This window comes from Hyla sarda, chromosome 6, assembly GCF_029499605.1.
Source record: "Hyla sarda isolate aHylSar1 chromosome 6, aHylSar1.hap1, whole genome shotgun sequence".
Lineage (NCBI taxonomy): Eukaryota > Metazoa > Chordata > Amphibia > Anura > Hylidae > Hyla > Hyla sarda.
Window position 1 is genome coordinate 301,314,102 of NC_079194.1, and position 23,631 is coordinate 301,337,732.

The 23,631-nt window shown below is 43.1% G+C and overlaps 1 protein-coding gene across 1 annotated transcript in view; it reads left to right on the forward strand.

The window, feature by feature from the left end:
• Positions 1-23,631, forward strand: part of SLC6A5 (solute carrier family 6 member 5) — a 117,225-nt gene that overhangs the window by 53,008 nt on the left and 40,586 nt on the right. Inside the window, exons 5-11 of the mRNA XM_056527926.1 lie at positions 978-1,151; positions 4,178-4,319; positions 7,029-7,161; positions 14,158-14,292; positions 21,959-22,062; positions 22,299-22,423; positions 22,612-22,724. Of these exons, the coding sequence (XP_056383901.1) occupies positions 978-1,151; positions 4,178-4,319; positions 7,029-7,161; positions 14,158-14,292; positions 21,959-22,062; positions 22,299-22,423; positions 22,612-22,724 (926 nt within the window). The remainder of the gene's footprint in view (positions 1-977; positions 1,152-4,177; positions 4,320-7,028; positions 7,162-14,157; positions 14,293-21,958; positions 22,063-22,298; positions 22,424-22,611; positions 22,725-23,631) is intronic.

Here is a 23,631-nt window from a genome sequence, read left to right on the forward strand (position 1 = left end):
TAAAGATATATTATAAAATTAACCCCTTCCTGCAGCATGCTCTGATCCTGGCTGTTTAACACCGTAGATGTAATGGTCAATACCGACCTTGGGATCTAAGTTCTCTAAGATCTATAAAGCCATGGGTGATCTCACAATGTAGTCATGCAGCAGTGAAGGACTGAAAGAGTAGTCACGGCCTTAAAGGGGTACTCCGCTGCTCAGTGTTTGGAACAAAATGCTCCGAACGCTGGAGATGGCGGCGGGAGCTCGTGACGTCATAGTCCTGCCCCCTCATGATGTCACGCCCCGCCCCCTCAATGCAAGTCTATGGGAGGGGGCGTGGCATCATGAGGGGGCAGGACTATGAGGTCACGAGCTCTCAGCACCGTCTCCAGCATTCGGAACAGTTTGTTCCAAACACTGAGCAGCGGAGTACCCCTTTAAGGCCATGACTACTCTTTCAGCGCCACGCCCCCTCCCATAGAATTGCATTGAGGGGGCGGGGCATGATGTCATGAGGGGGCGGGACTATGACGTCAGGAGCTCCCGGCGCCGTCTCCAGCGTTTGGAAGAGTTTTTTCCAAACGCTGAGCGGAGTACCCCCTTTAACAAAAACTCGCCACGTGCAAAAGCCTATTAGAGACAATGTAATTCCAGGTTTACTACCCCTTTAAATTGTCGTCCAGCTGCCGCTTCGGATCTTTATTGGGCGTCAGCGGCCGCCATTATATCATCCATATTGTTAATGTTCTGTTTGTTGGTTATTGGATCCTATTAACAGTTTATGATGCTGCAAATTCTCCCGTCCTCCTGGACGACAGCGATTATCCAAACAGTAAAAAAACAAATAATTAAGACGCTAAATAATTTTATTCCTTTTCATTTATTTATTTTATTTTATTTTAATTAAATTGAGAAACTTTTTGCAGAATTTCAGCACTTTCTGTATAATGGAGACGTCTGCCCCCTTCTCCCCTCCTCCTTCTTCTCCGCAGGCTGCGGCTTCGCCATGTTGATCATCTCCGTCCTGATCGCCATCTACTACAACATCATCATGTGTTACACCATCTTCTATCTCTTCGCCTCCTTCGTGTATACGTTACCCTGGGCCTCCTGTGAAAACCCGTGGAATACGCCGGACTGTAAAGATAAAGACAGACTCATGCTGGGTAAGTCGTTAACAAGAATAAGCTGGTATTGGGTTAGATCGGCTTTTCACAACCAGTGTGCCTCCAGCTGTTGCAAAACTACAACTCCCAGCATGCACTCCCTATCCCCATGTACACTAGCTCATGTATTCTGCAGGAGGACACTTGCCCGACCCTTCTTTCCTCTGACATCCAGAGTCATCAGGGAGTAGAGAGACCTTCGTACACATAGATCAGTGTTTCCCAACCAGTGTGCCTCCAGCTGTTGCAAAACTACAACTCCCAGCATGCACTCCCCATTCCTGAATACACTAGTACATGTATTGTGCAGGGGGATGCTTGCCCAACCCTTCTCTCCTCTGACATCCAGAGTCAACAGAGAGTCGTGAGGTCATCATACACATAGATCAGTGTTTCCCAACCAGTGTGCCTCCAGCTGTTGCAAAACTACAACTCCCAGCATGCACTCCCCATTCCTGAATACACTAGTACATGTATTGTGCAGGGGGATGCTTGCCCGACCATTCTCTCCTCTGACATCCAGAGTCAACAGAGAGTCGTGAGGTCATCATACACATAGATCAGTGTTTCCCAACCAGAGTGCCTCCAGCTGCCTCAAAACTATAACTCCCAGCATGCCCAGACAGCCTTTGGCTGTCTGGGCATACTGGGAGTTGTAGTTTTGTTAAAACTGTCGGAACACTGATTTCCTGAAACATACATGTTCACAGGATAAAGTCTCACCGTATATGGATTTAGTTATCTGTTTAATGACAGCTGTATACATTTGTATACAGTGAGCTCCCCCTAGTGGTGACTACAGGTGAATATAATTCTATCATGTAGATCATTGTTGTCTAACCTGTCCAGCTTCCCCTCATATTACAAAAAAAAATAAGCTTACAGTGGACCCTCGCTAACACAGGCTCCTCCACATGACAGACCCCATAACTGAGGCTCCTTACTCTTACTTAGGTCTTCTTTCTTACAGAGGTTCCGCCCCTCTTGACCTTACAGATGATGAGACTCCACCCCATTTACTAAGGCCCCTCCCCTTTCCACGGCTCCTCCTCTTTGGTCCTTACCTCACTCTAAGGGAGGAAGCCTTTCTCCTTGTGGAAACCACCAACTGGCTTACAGAGCCTTATAGGCCAGCCAATGCACCCTGGGAAAATCTGTATATAGATAAATCCCAATAGGTGGTACTAGAGAGACGGCTTTTTTTCTTTATAGAGCTCATTTGCATATCTGTCTTTACGGTCCTTGGAAATGGTCCCTCCATGCCCTGACATCCTGGTGAGCTTGTGCTTATAGACAGCAGCCAACATCAATAAGCAGAGCTGTAGTGTAAAGAATGAGGGAGGGACAGAACAGAGGGTTTAGCTTCAAATAATGGAGCTAGAGATGAGCGAACTTACAGTAAATTCGATTCGTCACGAACTTCTCGGCTCGGCAGTTGATGACTTATTCTGCATAAATTAGTTCAGCTTTCCGATGCGAGACTCTTTCCTAGGAATGTATCCACCTTTTCCAGCCCACCGGAGCACCTGAAAGCTGAACTAATTTACGCAGGATAAGTCATCAACTGCCGAGCCGAGAAGTTCGTGACGAATCGAATTTACTGTAAGTTTGCTCATCTCTAAATGGAGCCTCTCCAGAATCACTGATCACAGCTGGGGCTTGATGAAACAGACAAATAAGGATTTTTGCCACCCTAGGGGAAAGGAATTTTTGCGCCCCTTGACCCCGTCCATTGACTTCGCCCTTTGACACACCGCACCTTAATACTGGAGTGACAAACTGTAACAAACCTCCTCCTCAAGTAATCTCCTTACTACTGGGGTGACACAGTGTAACAAACCTCCTCCTCCTCATGTAATCTCCTTACTACTGGGGTGACACACTGTAACAAACCTCCTCCTCATGTAATCTCCTTACTACTGGGGTGACACAGTGTAACAAACCTCCTCCTCCTCATGTAATCTCCTTACTACTGGGGTGACACACTGTAACAAACCTCCTCCTCAAGTAATCTCCTTACTACTGGGGTGACACAGTGTAACAAACCTCCTCCTCCTCATGTAATCTCCTTACTACTGGGGTGACACACTGTAACAAACCTCCTCCTCAAGTAATCTCCTTACTACTGGGGTGACACAGTGTAACAAACCTCCTCCTCCTCATGTAATCTCCTTACTACTGGGGTGACACACTGTAACAAACCTCCTCCTCATGTAATCTCCTTACTACTGGGGTGGCACACTGTAACAAACCTCCTCCTCCTCATGTAATCTCCTTACTACTGGGGTGGCACACTGTAACAAACCTCCTCATCCTCATGTAATCTCCTTACTACTGGGATGACACACTGTAACAAACCTCCTCCTCATGTAATTTCCTTACTACTGGGGTGACACACTGTAACAAACCTCCTCCTCATGTAATCTCCTTACTACTGGGATGACACACTGTAACAAACCTCCTCCACATGTAATCTCCTTACTACTGGGGTGACACACTGTAACAACCCTCCTCCTCATGTAATTTCCTTACTACTGGGGTGACACACTGTAACAAACCTCCTCCTCATGTAATCTCCTTACTACTGGGATTATGGTTCAGGGTTGGAGTTGCGATGTCAGGATGCTGGACGGACCTGACTTGCCTGTCTTCCTCGGAGGTGGCGCTACGCTCCTCCAGCAGGCAGAAGAATGCAGATTATTATGGTACTGAGGAAAGGGGGGTGCTGGTTGGGCGGGTGCTTCGGATGCTGGTTACTAACTTTATAGCAGCAGGCGGAGCAGCGCCCCTATCAAGAAGGCACTCTAGGCAGCTGCCTATTTTTCCTATAGGCAGAACCAGCCCTTACCCCATCCATAGGGAAGGGCCCCCATACACTGGACCATTTCCGCCATGCAGTCATAAGCTCCTGTCCTACAAGGTGCCCCAATGTCCTGGCCACATCTGGAGACAACTCTGCAATCTGTGTTCACGTCTACCAGGAATGGGAGGTCACCGTGTGTCTCCACCCTATCTTGTCTCTGCAGATTCCTGCCTTATTGGAGACCACCCAAAAATTCAGATCAAGAACAGCACGTTCTGTATGACCGCCTATCCGAACTTGACAATGGTGAATTATACCAGCCACGCCAACAAGACCTTTGTCAGCGGGAGTGAGGAATACTTCAAGTAAGACTCGGGTGTAATACGGATATAATTCACAGGCGGGATCTTCTATTTATCGTTAAAATACGTCTACTTAAAGGGGTACTCCGTCCCTAAGACATCTCATCCCCTATCCAAAGGATAGGAGATAAGATGTCTGACCATGAGGGTCCTGACGCTGGGGACCCCAGCAATCTTGCATTCCCCACCCACCTCTTTGAGCTGCACACCGCACTGCCAGCTCACAAACTGTCACGACTCCGCCCCTGTGTGATGTCACGCCCCGCCCCGCTATGCAAGGCTATGGGAGGGGGCGTGACAGCCGTCACGCCCCCTCCCATAGACTTGCATAGCGGGGGCAGGGGAGTGACGTCACATGGGGGAGGAGTCGTGACATCCCGATACTCCGGCTCCGTGGTCGGCACCCGGCAGTTTGTGAGCTGGCAGTGCGGTGTGCAGCTCAAAGAGGTGGGTGGGGAGTGCAAGATTGCGGGGGTCCCCAGCGGCAGGACCCCCGCGGTCAGACATCTTATCCCCTATCCTTTGGGACTCCAGCAATCTTGCATTCCCCACCCACCTCTTTGAGCTGCACACCGCGCTGCCAGCTCACAAACTGCCGGGTGCCGACCACAGGGTCGGAGTATCGTGACATCACGACTCCGCCCCTGTGTGATGTCACATCCCGCCCCCGCTATGCAAGTCTATGGGAGGGGGCGTGACGGCCGTCACGCCCCCTCCCATAGACTTGCATAGCGGGGGCAGGGGAGGGACGTCACATGGGGGAGGAGTCGTGACATCCCGATACTCCGGCTCCGTGGTCGGCACCCAGCAGTTTGTGAGCTGGCAGCGCGGTGTGCAGCTCAAAGAGGTGGGTGGGGAATGCAAGATTGCGGGGGTCCCCAGTGGCAGGAACCCCGCAGTCAGACATCTTATCCCCTATCCTTTGGATAGGGGATAAGATGTCTTAGGGCCGGAGTACCCCTTTAACAACAGCATTACCATCAATATCAGCTTGCTGATGATTTCCATGTATAGATACAGATTAGAGGGAACCTTTCATCAAAAAAACTTTTGATATATTATAGATTAATGTATGCAGAATAACTTTCCAATAACATGTTGTTAAAAAATATATGCTTCTTTCTATTTAATTTTGCACTTTGAAAAAAATGACCACTAGAGGTCTCCCTACCAGTCCTGGCCGCAAGCCCTTTTTATAGATATCAGACTCATGCTGGAGACCTAAATCTCAGACTGCAGCCGGGACACAGACAAGCTCAGCTGGCAGCTCTGAATCTTCTCCTCCCTGTTTACAACTGCATGTGCAGAGAGAAGAAAGATCTGAGCTCAGATAGTAAAATGAATGAGGGCATGCAGTAAGGCAGAGTCAGGAGTATACCCTGCTGTGCTATGAGCAGTGCTGAGCTTGTTTGTGTCCCGGCTACAGTCTGAGATTTAGGACTCCAGCATGAGTCTGAAATCAATAAAAAAGGGCTTGCGGCCAGGACTGGTAGGGAGACCCCTAGTGGTCATTTTTTAATGTGGAAAATTAAATAGAAAGAAGCATATTTTTTAATAACATGCTATTGAAAAGTTATTCTGCATACATGAATCTATAATATATCAAATATATCAAAAGTTTTTTGATGAAATGTACCTTTAACAACAGATCCATCAACAGCAGTTTGCTGATAATTTCCATGTATAGATACGTAATGATAACAAGAGATCTATCAACAGCAGCTTGCCGATGATTTTCATTCATAGATACATAACAACAGCAGTTCCATCAATGGCAGCTTGCTGATGATTTCCATGTATAGATACATAATGATAACAACAGATCCATCAACAGCAACCTGCTGATTGATTCCATGTATAGATACATATTAACAACAGATCCATCAACAGCATTTTGCTGATGATTTCCATGTATAGACATTTAATAAAAGCAGATCTATCAACAGCAGTTTGCTGATTATTTCCATGTATAGATACATCATGATACCAGTAGATGCATCAACAGCAGCTTGTCCATGATTTCCATGTATAGATATGTAATGATAACAATAAATCCAGCAACAGCAGTCTGCTGATGATTTCCATGTATAGATACATAATAACAGCAGATCCATCAACAGCAGTTTGCTGATTATTTCCATGTATAGATACATCATGATACCAGTAGATGCATCAACAGCAGCTTGTCCATGATTTCCATGTATAGATACGTAATTATAACAATAAATCCATCAACAGCATTTTGCTGATGATTTCCATGTATAGACATTTAATAAAAGCAGATCTATTAACAACAGTTTGCTGATTATTTCCATGTATAGATACATCATGATACCAGTAGATGCATCAACAGCAGCTTGTCCATGATTTCCATGTATAGATACGTAATGATAACAATAAATCCAGCAACAGCAGCCTGCTGATGATTCCCATGTATAGATACATAATAACAGCAGATCCATCAACAGCAATTTGCTGATGATTCCCATGTATAGAAACATCATGACACCAGCACATCCATCAACAGCAATTTGCTGATGATTCCCAAGTATGCTTTTTTCAAAACGGTAGATTGCAAAGTTGTTTTATTTGCTTATTTTAGAACCATTGAGCAAAACATAAATTCCATACAAAAGTTTACATACCCTATAGGTATAAGATAAGGGTTATTGGACCCTGCAGAATAAAATAACCCTCCCCCTGTTTTCTCAGGTACAATATGCTGAAGATTTCCGCTGGCATCGAGTATCCTGGTGAACTCCGATACCCGCTGGTCCTCTGCCTCTTCCTGGCCTGGGTCATCGTCTATGCGTCACTCGCCAAAGGGATCAAGACATCAGGAAAGGTAGGAGGGGGTGAATCCAGAGGTCAACAGCGGAAATTATTTTATGCTACAAATACTAAACTCCTCCGTAGTTGCAAAACTACAATTCCCAGCATGCCCGGACAGCCAACGGCTGTCCGGGCATGCTGGGAATTGTAGATTAGCAACGTCGTGATGTCAAAGGACAGGGGCTTCATTTAACATCACATTGCTTTGGGCAGATACCTCCATGGTGTGGGGTGTTGCCCCATTGCCCCCAAAGGGGTTATCCTATTTCTTCCAAAAACAGCGCCACCCCTGTTCTCAGGTTGTGTGTGGTATTGCAGCTCAGTTCCATTGAAGCGAATGGAGCCAAGTTGTAATATCACACACAACCTGAGGACAGGGGTGGCGCTGTTTTTGATAGGAATAAGCTCAGTTTTTTTTCTGTTCTATTCTAGGAGAACACTCAAGGCTAAAAAAAAAATACACAGCTTTTTTGTAAAAAAATAAATAAAATAAAACTAAATAAATAAATATATAAATAAAACACCCTTTTTTTTTTTTTTTTTTTGTTTAGAGCTCTGTTTGTAAATATGAAAATTGATAATAAAAATGTATTGTTTAAAATACATGGAAACAAGCAAACAAACAAAAAGCCTAAACCAATACACTATATTTTAGGGGGGGGGGGGGGGGGGGGAAACACACTACAAAAACGTCATCATAGTCTTCATCTTCTCGAGTCATAAATAAAATAATTCAGCCTTTTATCTGCTTCTGGGAAAGCTGGGTGGTAACAACCATTATGGACGTCTCTGATTTGTCCTATTCTGCTATTACAGTGTTTATTTCCAGACACTTTCCGGCCTTGTGACAGATATATTTCTAGCTCTAGCGCGGTGTTTCCCACTCATTGTGCCTCCAGCTGTTGAAAAACTACAACTCAAAGCATGCCCGGACAGCCGTAGGCAATATAAGAATGTTAGCTTACTCCAAATGTGCAAAGGCATTATTTTCTAGTTGCCACAGCCACCACTAGGGGAGATAAGGAGCTTGTTGCATACTGGGTTATTATTGAGCTCAATGTCTAAATTGTATGCACTAAGTTCCCCCTAGTGGTGGCAGGAGGGAGCGAGAAATTTATCACGTAACTCTATGTCAGAGCAGGGGTAGGCTGGGTATGAAAGTGTTAATACTGGATGTAAATGCCACGTCAGCGGGTTGTGTAGCCTCCGGCGACATCTCTATAGCGGATAGGATGGATTCAGCGGTGCCTGGGCTGTGCGCTGCAGGTGCGGAGGGATCAGCTGCTCAGTGCTGCAGAGTCAGCTATAGAGCTGTGGCCTGGAGGGTCCGGGATATTGAGTGGTGTGGCCCGGCCAGGCTCAGCAGATATACATTACCGCTGTTTTAACTCTATCAGGTGCAGCTTCCCATACCTTATAGCAGTGCTTCCTAACCAGTGTGCCTCCAGCTGTTTCAAAACTACAACTCCCAACATGCTTAGAGAGTCTTTTCTGCAGGGGGACACTTGTCCGACCCATCTCTCCTCTGACATCCAGAGTCAACAGAGAGTTGAGAAGCCGTCGTACACATAGGTCAGTGTTTCCTGACCAGGGTGTCTCCAGCTGTTGCAAAACTACAATTCCCAGCATGCCCGGACCGCCATTTCAGCAGGGGGGACAATTGTCTGACCCTTCTCTCTTCTGACATCCAGTGTTAACAGATACTCGAGAACCGTTGTACACATAGGCCAGTGTCGTTCATCCAGAGTGCCTCCAGCTGTTGCAAAACTACAACTCCCAGCATGCCTGGAGAGTCTTTTCTGCAGGGGGACACTTGTCCGACCCTTCCCTCCTCTGACATCCAGGGTCAACAGAGAGTTGAGAAGCCGTTGTACGCATAGGGCAGTGTTTCCCAACCAGGGTGCCTCCAGCTGTTGCAAAACTACAACTCCCAGCATGCCCCGACAGCCATTTCTGCAAGGGGGACACTTGTCTGACCCTTCTCTCTTCTGACATCCATAGTCAACAGAGAGTCGAGAAGCCGTTGTACACATAGGCCAGTGTCTTTCATCCAGGGTGCCTCCAGCTGTTGCAAAACTACAACTCCCAGCATGCCAACGGCCGAGTCATCCCCATTATTCACAACACCAATATGGCCGGCATTACAGCTTCCACAAGGGGGACCACCCAGCTTTTCAAGAATTCTGAATGGCAAATCTGTTTTGGAATAGTAATAGAAATTAGATTAGCTTTCACTTTCCCATATCTCTATATAATAAAAAATAAATAAAGTGTAGGGCTAGTAGGGGTAGAGCAGGAGACAGAGTTCTCTTATTGGTGGTCTCTGTATCCCTGGGGGCGGGGCATGACAGAGAACACCAATGGTAGAATTCCTGTATCATGCTCCACCCCCGCAGGTCTTACATTAGGAAAAACCCATGTATCAGTCTTGCTAGAGTATTTTTTGATGTTTTTATGCACAATATGTAAGAGCAGTTGGCAGCCTCTAGGGGGCAGTGAAATGACTTGTATATAGGCTTCCTCTGCACAGATTAACTTTGCACATTTTACAGGTTTTTCCTGGCTGCTTTGGAATGAAGTCTTATTAGTTACTGGAATGTTGTCTGCAGAGCATGGTTAGTCTAAAAGGAAGGTGGTCCCCGTGTCCCCCCCAATGCCACCCCACACCCAACACTCACAGGGCCCCCATAGGACAAGACAGATGTCATTCTTCACTCTACATGATACTAAATTAAGGTTATAACTGCAGATTAGAGATGCAACTAATTTGAGTTCCATCATGTGTTATGCTCCAGTCACCTCCAGAGCTGCACTCACAATTCTGCTGGTTTCTGGTCAGCTCTCATCCAGTAAAAGTCTCTTCAGGGTTACTTTATATTGTGCTGTTCTGTGGCTGAATATTGAATGCAGCTCTGGATGTGACTGGAGTATAGTACACTGTATGTGTGTTATGCTCCAGTTACATCCAGAGCTGCACTCACAATTCTGCTGGTTTCTGGGCAGCTCTCATCCAGAATAAGTCTGGCATCTCCCTTACAAACTCTTCAGGGTTACTCTATATTGTGCTGCTCTGAGGCTGAATATTGAATGCAGCTCTGGATGTGACTGGAGTATAGAACACTATATAAAGACAATCCGTAATAATTCAGTGCACTGTTCCTCAGGGGACAATAATACAAATACTTAATAGTAATAAAAAATCTTAATTCAATGAGAAGTTTTGCAACATTTTTGAGGTTTAGTTCCTCATCATTTTCAGTACCTCCGATTAGTGTCAGTGAATGGAAGACTCTTGTTTACATTCAGAACTGAGAGCATAAATCTCACCCTAATCCTGTTCTTAAAGCTGTAGAGTGTTACATTGTTATAGTTTATGTCAAAGCGATCAGTAGAAAGAGTTGTGAGGATGCTGTATCTTGGCTCCTAGACGGCTACACTATGACTACTCTATGGCTATATTATGGCTACACTATGACTACTCTATGACTACACTATGACTACACTATGACTACTCTATGACTACACTATGGCTACTCTATGGTTACTCTATGGCTATATTATGGCTACACTATGACTACTCTATGACTACACTATGGCTACTCTATGGCTATATTATGGCTACACTATGACTACACTATGGCTACTCTATGGTTACTCTATGACTACTCTATGACTACTCTATGGCTACACTATGACTACTCTATGGCTACACTATGACTACTCTATGGCTATATTATGGCTACACTATGACTACTCTATGGCTATATTATGGCTACACTATGACTACTCTATGACTACACTATGGCTACACTATGACTACTCTATGGCTATATTATGGCTACACTATGACTACTCTATGGCTACACTATGGCTACACTATGGCTACTCTATGGCTATATTATGGCTACACTATGACTACACTATGACTACTCTATGACTACACTATGACTACTCTATTGCCAAACTATGGCTACTCTATGACTACTCTATGGCTATATTATGGCTACACTATGGCTACACTATGACTACTCTATGACTACACTATGACTACTCTATTGCTACACTATGACTACTCTATTGCTACACTATGGTTACTCTATGGCTATATTATGGCTACACTATGACTACTCTATGGCTACACTATGGCTACACTATGACTACTCTATGGCTACACTATGACTACTCTATTGCTACACTATGGCTTCACTATGACTACTCTATGGCTTCACTATGACTACTCTATGGCTACACTATGACTACTCTATGGCTATATTATGGCTACACTATGACTACTCTATGACTACACTATGGCTATATTATGTCTACACTATGACTACTCTATGGCTACACTATGACTACTCTATGACTACACTATGACTACTCTATGGCTATATTATGGCTACACTATGACTACTCTATGGCTATATTATGGCTACACTATGACTACTCTATGACTACACTATGACTACTCTATGGCTATATTATGGCTACACTATGACTACTCTATGGCTACTCTATGGCTACTCTATGGCTACACTATGACTACTCTATGACTACACTATGACTACTCTATGACTACACTATGACTACTCTATTGCCAAACTATGGCTACTCTATGACTACTCTATGGCTATATTATGGCTACACTATGGCTACACTATGACTACTCTATGACTACACTATGACTACTCTATTGCTACACTATGACTACTCTATTGCTACACTATGGTTACTCTATGGCTATATTATGGCTACACTATGACTACTCTATGGCTACACTATGGCTACACTATGACTACTCTATTGCTACACTATGGCTTCACTATGACTACTCTATGGCTACACTATGACTACTCTATGGCTACACTATGGTTACTCTATGGCTATATTATGGCTACACTATGACTACTCTATGGCTACACTATGAATACTCTATGACTACTCTATGGCTACACTATGGCTACACTATGACTACTCTATGGCTATATTATGGCTACACTATGACTACTCTATGGCTATATTATGGCTACACTATGACTACTCTATGGCTATATTATGGCTACACTATGGCTACTCTATGGCTACACTATGACTACTCTATGGCTATATTATGGCTACACTATGACTACTCTATGGCTACACTATGGCTACACTATGACTACTCTATGGCTACACTATGGCTACACTGTGACTACACTATGGCTACACTGTGGCTACTCTATGACTACACTATGGCTACACTATGACTACTCTATTGCTACACTATGACTACACTATGGCTACTCTATGGCTTTACTATGACTACTCTATGGCTACTCTATGACTACTCTATGGCTACACTATGACTACTCTATGGCTACACTATGGTTACTCTATGGCTATATTATAGCTACACTATGAATACTCTATGGCTACACTATGAATACTCTATGACTACTCTATGGCTACACTATGGCTACACTGTGGCTACACTATGGCTACACTATGGTTACTCTATGGCTATATTATGGCTACACTATGACTACTCTATGGCTACACTATGAATACTCTATGACTACACTATGGCTACACTATGACTACTCTATGGCTATATTATGGCTACACTATGACTACTCTATGGCTACACTATGGCTACACTATGACTACTCTATGGCTATATTATGGCTACACTATGACTACACTATGGTTACTCTATGGCTACACTATGACTACTCTATGGCTATATTATGGCTACACTATGACTACACTATGGCTACACTATGACTACTTTATAGTTACACTATGGCTACTGTATGGCTGTACTATGACTATTCTATAGTTATACTATGGATACTCTATGGCTAGTCTATGGCTACACTATGGCTTCTAAATGTAAATAAAAGTGTTTCCATTCACTGACAGTAAGCATAAACTATAAAAGGAGAGGAATTAAAACAAAAAATGTAAAGCATATTAGTAAGTTGCATGAAGTTTCATTTTACAATGATCAAGCGTGATAGATAGATAGATATAGATAGATAGATATGAGATAGATATAGATAGATAGATATGAGATAGATATAGATAGATAGATATAGATAGATAGATAGATATGAGATAGATAGATATGAGATAGATATGAGATAGATATAGATAGATATAGATAGATAGATATAGATAGATATGAGATAGATATGAGATAGATAGATAGATAGATATGAGATAGATAGATAGATAGATGTGAGACGGATAGATATGAGATAGATAGATGTGAGACGGATAGATACGAGATAGATAGATATGATATAGATAGATATGAGATATATAGATAGATAGATATGATATAGATAGATATGAGATATATAGATAGATATGAGATAGATACGATATAGATAGATATGAGATAGATAGATAGAGAGATATAGATAGATATGAGATAGATAGATAGATATGAGATAGATAGATATGAGGTAGATAGATATGAGATATATAGATAGATATGAGATAGATAGATAATACAATAGAATGAATCCATCCCGCAGTACACACAGAGGCCCACTAGATGGCGGTATTCCCGCTCCCCCTCCTTCCATCTATGTTTCTGCTCTAGGTGTCCAGGCGGTCCTGCTGTGCGTGTCCTGTGCTGTCGCCTCCTGTGTGACTCTGCTTTGTGCATAGACTTTCTGTGATTGTTGTAATGTCTCTTTTATTCCAGGTGCTCTGGCAGGTTCTAGACACTTTGTACCCCTCCCATTGCATCCAGTGCTCCGGCTCCAGAATTCTGTGGGTTGTGTGGGCAGTGTACGGGGGTCTCCTCTATATACCCAGACTATATAGTCAGTGGGTGCTGCAGGGGGGAGCGGAGCGGAGTGATCCAGTTGGGGGGGTCCGGCACATATCTTGTCTCTCTAGGTTCTGTGTCTTCCCTCTGGGATCTTGTCCGGTCTGTTCTCTGTCATGGTGGCCCCAGTGCTGTGCCGTCACCCCTCACAGTGTCCCCATAATAATTCCCTTTTGCTTTATCATCTAGGTTGTGTATTTTACAGCCACTTTTCCTTATGTGGTTCTTATCATCCTCCTCATCCGAGGGGTCACCTTGCCTGGGGCGGGAGACGGCATCTGGTACTTCATCACCCCAAAGTGGGAGAAGCTTAAAGATGCGATGGTGAGTATAGAAAGAGAGAGAATAATGCAGAACTACAACACCCAGCATGCCCAGACAGCCAAAGGCTTTGTACAGGAGCCCCATAGCTTTATCCTAGAACAGTGGTCTCCAACCTGCGGACCTCCAGATGTTGCAAAACTACAACTCCCAGCATGCCCGGACAGCCGCAGGCTGTCCGGGCATGCTGGGAGTTGTAGTTTTGCAACATCTAGAGGTCCACAGGTTGAAGACCACTGTCCTAGAACCTTATTGGGCTTTCGGCTAGTGTTTCCCAACCAGTGTTCCTCCAGCTGTTGCAAAACTACAGCAACAGCTGGAGGTCCACAGTTTAGAGTCCACTGAAATAGAGGCATCAGGGGGTACATATTATACATTTGTATAGGCAGCTGCCTGTATGTAGCTAGGGTGGTCCTGAATAAGGGAGATTAACTAGCAGAAACCCGTCAGGCACAACATGCACCAAATTCATCAGGGCCAACTTAAGTCTAACTTTACCCCACCTATTGGATAACTTTGGATTGGATTTATTTTAAGCCATACCCTAATAATCCACACCCCTTTACCCTCAATAGGGCAAAGAAAAAGTGTATAAAAAACCACGTAATAAAGCACATTAACATGGTATATACTGAGCCAGAATTCTGGTCAATTTAGCTTAGCAAATCAGACCCATTGTATAGTGAGTGACACCCCCTAGTGGTGGGTGCAGAAAGCAATGAATTGGCAGAGTATGAGGCACTGGCTATAAACCACTGTAGCCCCCCATTTCTGTTTATATTGGTGATCGCCCTGATTCCTATACACCCCAGAGAGATCTCTGATACATTGTGACGACTTCTATGGATGTAACAATGTTTCCATTTACCGACAGTCACAGATTCTAACTAGGATGAGCTGCTTATAATTTCTCCCAAAAACAGCGCCCCCCCCGGCCTGCAGGTTGTGTGTGGTATTACAGCTCGGCTCCATTTATTCCACTTTGGAATATCGGAGTGAATATAAAAAAAAATCAAGATGAAATGAGGAATAAATCCTAGCTCTGGTGTCAGCTCCTTTACCGGCAATGTAATGACAGGTTACAGTACCCAGGGACTACTACTCCCAGCTGAACCGCTCGGGGATTGTTTTGTCATCTAGTTTTAAATTGCATCATCGATCGGCCCTGTGTTGTGTTGTCACCAGGGTCACATCAGCGACAAACACAGGAGCAGCTGAGTATACGGGGTATATATACACAGGAGCAGCAGAGTATACAGGGTATAAATACACAGGAGCAGCAGGGTATACAGGGTATATATACACAGGAGCAGCAGAGTATACAGGGTATATATACACAGGAGCAGCAGAGTATACAGGGTATATATATATATATACACAGGAGCAGCAGGGTATACAGGGTATATATACACAGGGGCAGCAGAGTATACAGCGTATATATACACAGGAGCAGCAGGGTATACGGGGTATATATACACAGGAGCAGCAGAGTATACAGCGTATATATACACACAGGAGCAGCAGAGTATACAGGGTATATATACACAGGAGCAGCAGGGTATACGGGGTATATATACACAGGAGCAGCAGAGTATACAGCGTATATATACACAGGAGCAGCAGAGTATACAGGGTATATATACACAGGAGCAGCAGAGTATACGGGGTATATATACACAGGAGCAGCAGAGTATACAGGGTATATATATACAGAAGCAGCAGAGTATACAGGGTATATATACACAGGAGCAGCAGAGTATACAGGGTATATATATACACAGGAGCAGCAGAGTATACAGGGTATATATACACAGGAGCAGCAGAGTATACAGGGTATATATACACAGGAGCAGCAGAGTATACAGGGTATATATACACAGGAGCAGCAGAGTATACAGGGTATATATACACAGGAGCAGCAGAGTATACAGGGTATATATACACAGGAGCAGCAGAGTATACAGGGTGTATATACACAGGAGCAGCAGAGTATACAGCGTATATATACACAGGAACAGCAGGGTATATATATACACGGGAGCAGCAGAGTATACAGGGTATATATACACAGGAGCAGCAGAGTATACAGGGTATATATACACAGGAGCAGCAGAGTATACAGGGTATATATACACAGGAGCAGCAGAGTATACAGGGTATATATATATACACAGGAGCAGCAGGGTATATTGGGTATATATACACAGGGGCAGCAGAGTATACAGCGTATATATACACAGGAGCAGCAGGGTATACGGGGTATATATACACAGGAGCAGCAGAGTATACAGCGTATATATACACACAGGAGCAGCAGAGTATACAGGGTATATATACACAGGAGCAGCAGGGTATACGGGGTATATATACACAGGAGCAGCAGGGTATACAGGGTATATATACACAGGAGCAGCAGAGTATACAGGGTATATATATACACAGGAGCAGCAGAGTATACAAGGTATATATATACACAGGAGCAGCAGGGTATACTGGGTATATATACACAGGGGCAGCAGAGTATACAGCGTATATATACACAGGAGCAGCAGAGTATACAGCGTATATATACACAGGAGCTGCAGGATATATGGGGTATATATATGTACAGGAGCAGCAGAGTATACAGCATATATATACACAGGAGCAGCAGCAGAGTATACAGGGTATATATACACAGGAGCAGCAGCAGAGTATACAGGGTATATATACACAGGAGCAGCAGCAGAGTATACAGGGTATATATACACAGGAGCAGCAGAGTATACAGGGTATATAGACACAGGAGCAGCAGAGTATACAGGGTATATATACACAGGAGCAGCAGAGTATACAGGGTATATATACACAGGAGCAGCAGAGTATACGGGGTATATATACACAGGAGCAGCAGAGTATACAGGGTATATATACACAGGAGCAGCAGAGTATACAGGGTATATATACACAGGAGCAGCAGGGTATACGGGGTATATATACACAGGAGCAGCAGGGTATACGGGGTATATATATACACAGGAGAAGCAGAGTGTACAGGGTATATATACACAGGAGCAGCAGGGTATACGGGGTATATATACACAGGAGCAGCAGAGTATACAGGGTATATATATACACAGGAGCAGCAGAGTATACGGGGTATATATACACAGGAGCAGCAGAGTATACAGCATATATATACACAGGAGCAGCAGAGTATACAGGGTATATATACACAGGAGCAGCAGAGTATACGGGGTATATATACACAGGAGCAGCAGAGTATACGGGGTATATACACACAGGAGCAGCAGGGTATACGGGGTATATATACACAGGAGCAGCAGAGTATACGGGGTATATATACACAGGAGCAGCAGAGTATACGGGGTATATATACACAGGAGCAGCAGAGTATATGGGGTATATATACACACAGGAGCAGCAGAGTATACGGGGTATATACACACAGGAGCAGCAGGGTATACGGGGTATATATACACAGGAGCAGCAGAGTATACGGGGTATATATATATACACACAGGAGCAGCAGAGTATACGGGGTATATATATACACAGGAGCAGCAGGGTATACGGGGTATATATACACAGGAGCAGCAGAGTATACGGGGTATATATACACAGGAGCAGCAGAGTATACGGGGTATATATACACAGGAGCAGCAGAGTATACGGGGTATATATATACACACAGGAGCAGCAGAGTATACGGGGTATATATATACACAGGAGCAGCAGGGTATACAGGGTATATATACACAGGAGCAGCAGAGTATACGGGGTATATATACACAGGAGCAGCAGAGTATACGGGGTATATATACACAGGAGCAGCAGAGTATACGGGGTATATATACACAGGAGCAGCAGAGTATACGGGGTATATATATACACACAGGAGCAGCAGAGTATACGGCATATATATATATATACACAGGAGCAGCAGAGTATACGGGGTATATATACACAGGAGCAACAGAGTATACAGCATATATATATATATATATACACAGGAGCAGCAGAGTATACGGGGTATATACACACAGGAGCAGCAGAGTATACAGCATATATATATATATATATATATATATATATATATATATATATATATACACAGGAGCAGCAGGGTATACGGGGTCTCTGCTGAGGATGAAATAAAATCACCATTGTTTCTCACTTCGTCTATTTGGGTTCTGTGACCAGGAAGCAGATGACGGATTCCACCTAATAATAATACTGGACCTGGTTGTTCTGTTCTTTTGTTATATATCTATCTAATATCTACAGTCATGGCTGTAAATGTTGTCACCCCTGAAATTATTCTAGAAAATGAAGTATTTCTCACAGGAAAGGATTGCAGTAACACATGTTTTGCTATACACATGTTTATTCCCTTTGTGTATATATATATAGATCTCCTCTCCTCTGTATATATATATATTTCAGTAACACAGGTTTTCCTATACACATGTTTATTCCCTTTGTGTGTATATATATATATATATAGATCTCCTCTCCTCTGTATATATATATTGCAGTAACACATGTTTTGCTATACACATGTTTATTCCCTTTGTGTGTATTGGAACTAAACCAAAAAAGGAGGAAAAAAAGGCAAATTGGACATAATGTCACCAAACTCCAAAAATGGTCTGGACAAAATTATTGGCCCCTTTCAAAATTGTGGATAAATAAGATTGTTTCCAGCATGTGATGTTCCTTTATACTCACCTGGGGCAAGTAACAGGTGTGGGCAATATAAACATCACACCTGAAAGCAGATAAAAAGGAGAGAAGTTCACTTAGTCTTTGCATTGTGTGTCTGTGTGTGTCACACTAAGCATGGACAACAGAAAGAGGAGAAGAGAACTGTCTGAGGACTTGGGAACCAAAATTGTGGAAAAATATCAACAATCTCAAGGTTACAAGTCCATCTCCAGAGATCTAGATTTGTCTTTGTCCACAGTGCGCAACATTATCAAGAAGATTACAACCCATGGCACTGTAGGTAATCTCCCTGGGCGTGGACGGAAGAGAAAACTGATGAAAGGTGTCACTGCAGGATAGTCCAGATGGTGGATAAGCAGCCCCAAACAAGTTCCAAAGATATTCAAGCTGTCCTGCAGGCTCAGGAAGCATCAGTGTCAGCGCGAACTATCCGTCCACATTTATATGAAATGAAACGTTATGGAGGTGACCCAGGAGGACCTCACTATGGAGGAGACCCAGGAGGAGCCCACTATGGAGGAGACCCAGGAGGACCCCACTATGGAGGAGACCCAGGAGGACCCCACTATGGAGGAGACCCAGGAGGACCCCCACTATGGAGGAGACCCAGGAGGACCCCCACTATGCAGGAGACCCAGGAGGACCCCCACTATGGAGGAGACCCAGGAGGACCCCCACTATGGAGGAAACTCAGGAGGACCCCACTATGGAGGAGACCCAGGAGGACCCCCACTATGGAGGAGACCCAGGAGGACCCCCACTATGCAGGAGACCCAGGAGGACCCCCACTATGGAGGAGACCCAGGAGGACCCCCACTATGGAGGAAACTCAGGAGGACCCCACTATGGAGGAGACCCAGGAGGACCCCACTGCTGACACAGACATAAAAAATACTATATTTTACCAAAATGAACTTGAGTAACCAAAATCCTTCTGGGAAAATGTCTCGTGGACAGATGAGACCAAGATAGATCTTTTTGGTAAAGCAAATCATTCTACTGTTTACCGAAAACGGAATGAGGCCTACAAAGAAAAGAACACAGAACCTACAGTGACATATGGTGGAGGTCAGTGATGTTTTGGGTTGTTTTGCTGCCTCTGGCACTGGGGGCCTTGAATGTGTACAAGACATCATGAAATCTGAGGATTACCAATGGATTTTGGGTCGCACTGTACAGCCCAGTGTCAGAAAGCTGGGTTTGTGTCCGAGATCTTGGGTCTTCCAGCAGGACAATGACCCCAAACATACGTCACAAAGCCCCAGAAATGGATGGTAACAAAGCGCTGGAGAGTTCTGAAGTGTCAGCAATGAGTCCAGATCTAAATCCCATTGATCACCTGTGGAGAGATCTTATAATTACTGTTGGGAAAAGGCGCCGTCCAATAAGAGACCGGGAGCAGTTTGTAAAGGAAGAGTGGTCCAACATTCCGGCTGAGAGGTGTAAGAAGCTTATTGATGGTTATAGGAAGAGTGGTCCAACATTCCGGCTGAGAGGTGTAAGAAGCTTATTGATGGTTATAGGAAGAGTGGTCCAACATTCCGGCTGAGAGGTGTAAGAAGCTTATTGATGCTTATAGGAAGAGTGGTCCAACATTCCGGCTGAGAGGTGTAAGAAGCTTATTGATGGTTATAGGAAGACACTATTCTCAGTTATTTTTCCCAAAGGGTGAGCAACCAAATATTAAGTTAAGGTGCCAATAATTGTGTCCGGCCCATTTTTGGAGTTTGGTGACATTATGTCCAATTTGCTTTTTTTCCTCCTTTTTTGGTTTAGTTCCAATACACACAAAGGGAATAAACATGTGTATAGCAAAACGTGTTACTGCAATCCTTTCCTGTGAGGAATACTTCTGAAATATTCTGTGAGAAAATTTCAGTGCCAACATTTACAGCCATAACTGTATCTCATATCTATCTATCTATCTATCTATCTATCTATCTATCTATCTTATATATATCTCATATCTATCTATCTCATGTATCTATCTCATATCTATCTATCTCATATCTATCTATCTATCTATCTTATATCTATCTAATATCTATCTATCTATCTCATGTATCTATCTCATATCTATCTATCTCATATCTATCTATCTATCTATCTATCTCATATCTATCTATCTCATATCTATCTATCTATCTCATATCTATCTATCTATCTATCTCATATGTATCTATCCCATATCTATCTATCCCATATCTATCTATCTCATGTATCTATCTCATATCTATCTATCTCATATCTATCTATCTATCTCATATCTATCTATCTATCTATCTCATATCTATCTATCTATCTATCTCTCATATCTATCTATCTCATATCTATCTATCTATCTCATATCTATCTCTCTCATATCTATCTCTCTCATATCTATCTATCTATCTATCTATCTATCTCATATCTATCTCTCTCATATCATATCTATCTATCTATCTATCTATCTCATATCTATCTATCTCATATCTATCTCTCTCATATCTATCTATCTATCTATCTATCTCATATCTATCTCTCTCATATCATATCTATCTATCTATCTATCTATCTATCTCATATCTATCTATCTCATATCTATCTCTCTCATATCTATCTCTCTCATATCTATCTATCTCATATCTATCTCTCTCATATCTATCTATCTATCTATCTCATAACTATCTATCTCATATCTATCTATCTCATATCTATCTATCTCATGTATCTATCTCATATCTATCTATCTCATATCTATCTATCTCATATCTATCTCTCTCATATCTATCTATCTCATGTATCTATCTCATATCTATCTATCTCATATCTATCTATCTCATATCTATCTATCTATCTCATATCTATCTCATATCTATCTATCTATCTCATATCTATCTATCTCATATCTATCTATCTCATATCTATCTAACATAAATTCTATGTCCTTTTCTCCGTTCAGGTTTGGAAAGATGCAGCTACACAGATTTTCTTCTCTCTGTCTGCGGCCTGGGGAGGGCTGATCACATTGTCATCTTATAACAAGTTTCACAATAACCTGTATCGGTATGTCTGATCATTTCTCTATTATATTCTCTAATTATAGTATTAGCTGCAATATAACGATCCACCAGCTTCCAGAGTAAGGATACAGTGACACCTAGTGGTGAACTGATGAACTGTATGTCCTGTGATGGACTGATCCACTGCACACAGATCTATGTCTCCTGTATAGGAATGACCGTGCTCTGTGTTTATATGTGTTATAAATGCTCCTCCCCCTGGACTCTCTTCTCTTTCAGGGACACGCTGATCGTCACTTGCACCAACAGCGCCACCAGTATTTTCGCTGGTTTTGTCATCTTTTCTGTCATCGGTTTCATGGCGAACGAATTAAAAGTAAACATTGAAAAAGTAGCTGATCAAGGTAACAGCGGATTCTACTTATAGACCCGGCCTACAGTGCCATCTCACGTTCTAGAATTAAATCAAATGACCAAGCCACGCCCCCATCTCTGTATTTACCCCACCCCTGAGTAGCCTAATCCTGCCCATGAAGTACATCACTGTGCTCTATCTACAGAACTGCACTGTAATCCCTTATTTTCTTCACAGGTCCCGGCATTGCTTTTGTAGTCTACCCTGAGGCCCTGACCCGGCTGCCGCTCTCCCCTTTTTGGGCCATAATCTTCTTTCTTATGCTTCTAACATTAGGACTGGACACAATGGTAAGAACTGACCAAGCACTAGAGGTGACTCTTTTCAGAAGACTGGGAAGCTGGAGCAGTACTATGATCACTCCACAGGGTACTGCCTGCCATCCAGCTTTCCTAGTCTCCTGAAGCCCCAGCAGTGATAGGCTGCTCATCCTCCTGCAGCACCGCTGCCATACCCTCTCCCTGTCCAAGACTAGCAATGCTTATCTGGAGATTGTGAAAGCTGGGTGGAATGCACACTGCGTGCCACCCAGCTTTCCCAATCTTCTGAAGCTACAGCAGTAATAGGCTGCTTCTCTTCCCCACATTCTCACTGCAGCAGGGCCACCAGTTTGAGATTCCTGCTCTAAGGCAATCTCTGCAGGGAAAAATGTGACCAAGAGTTGTACTGGAAGGCCCATTGATAGGACTGCCGATACATCATGTGATCGCATTTCTCTCAGGCTGTGGAGATTGTCGGTATCAGGACATCCCTAAATAACATGTGCACCAAGTCTAATGGAAATATCTGCTCGGAAGTTATGTTGGAATATACAGTACATACTAACATACATACACATCTATACATATACATACACATGTACTCACACACATACATTCATACACACATACATACACACATACGTATATACATCCAAACATACATACACACATATATATATATATATATATATATATATATATATATACATACACATCTATACATATAAATAAATACACATGTACTCACACACATACATTCATACATAAATACATACACACATACGTATATACATCCAAACATACATACACACACATATATATATACATACACATCTATATATACACACATAAATACACATGTACTCACACACATACATTCATTCATTCATACACACATACATACGTATGTACATCCAAACATATATATATATACACA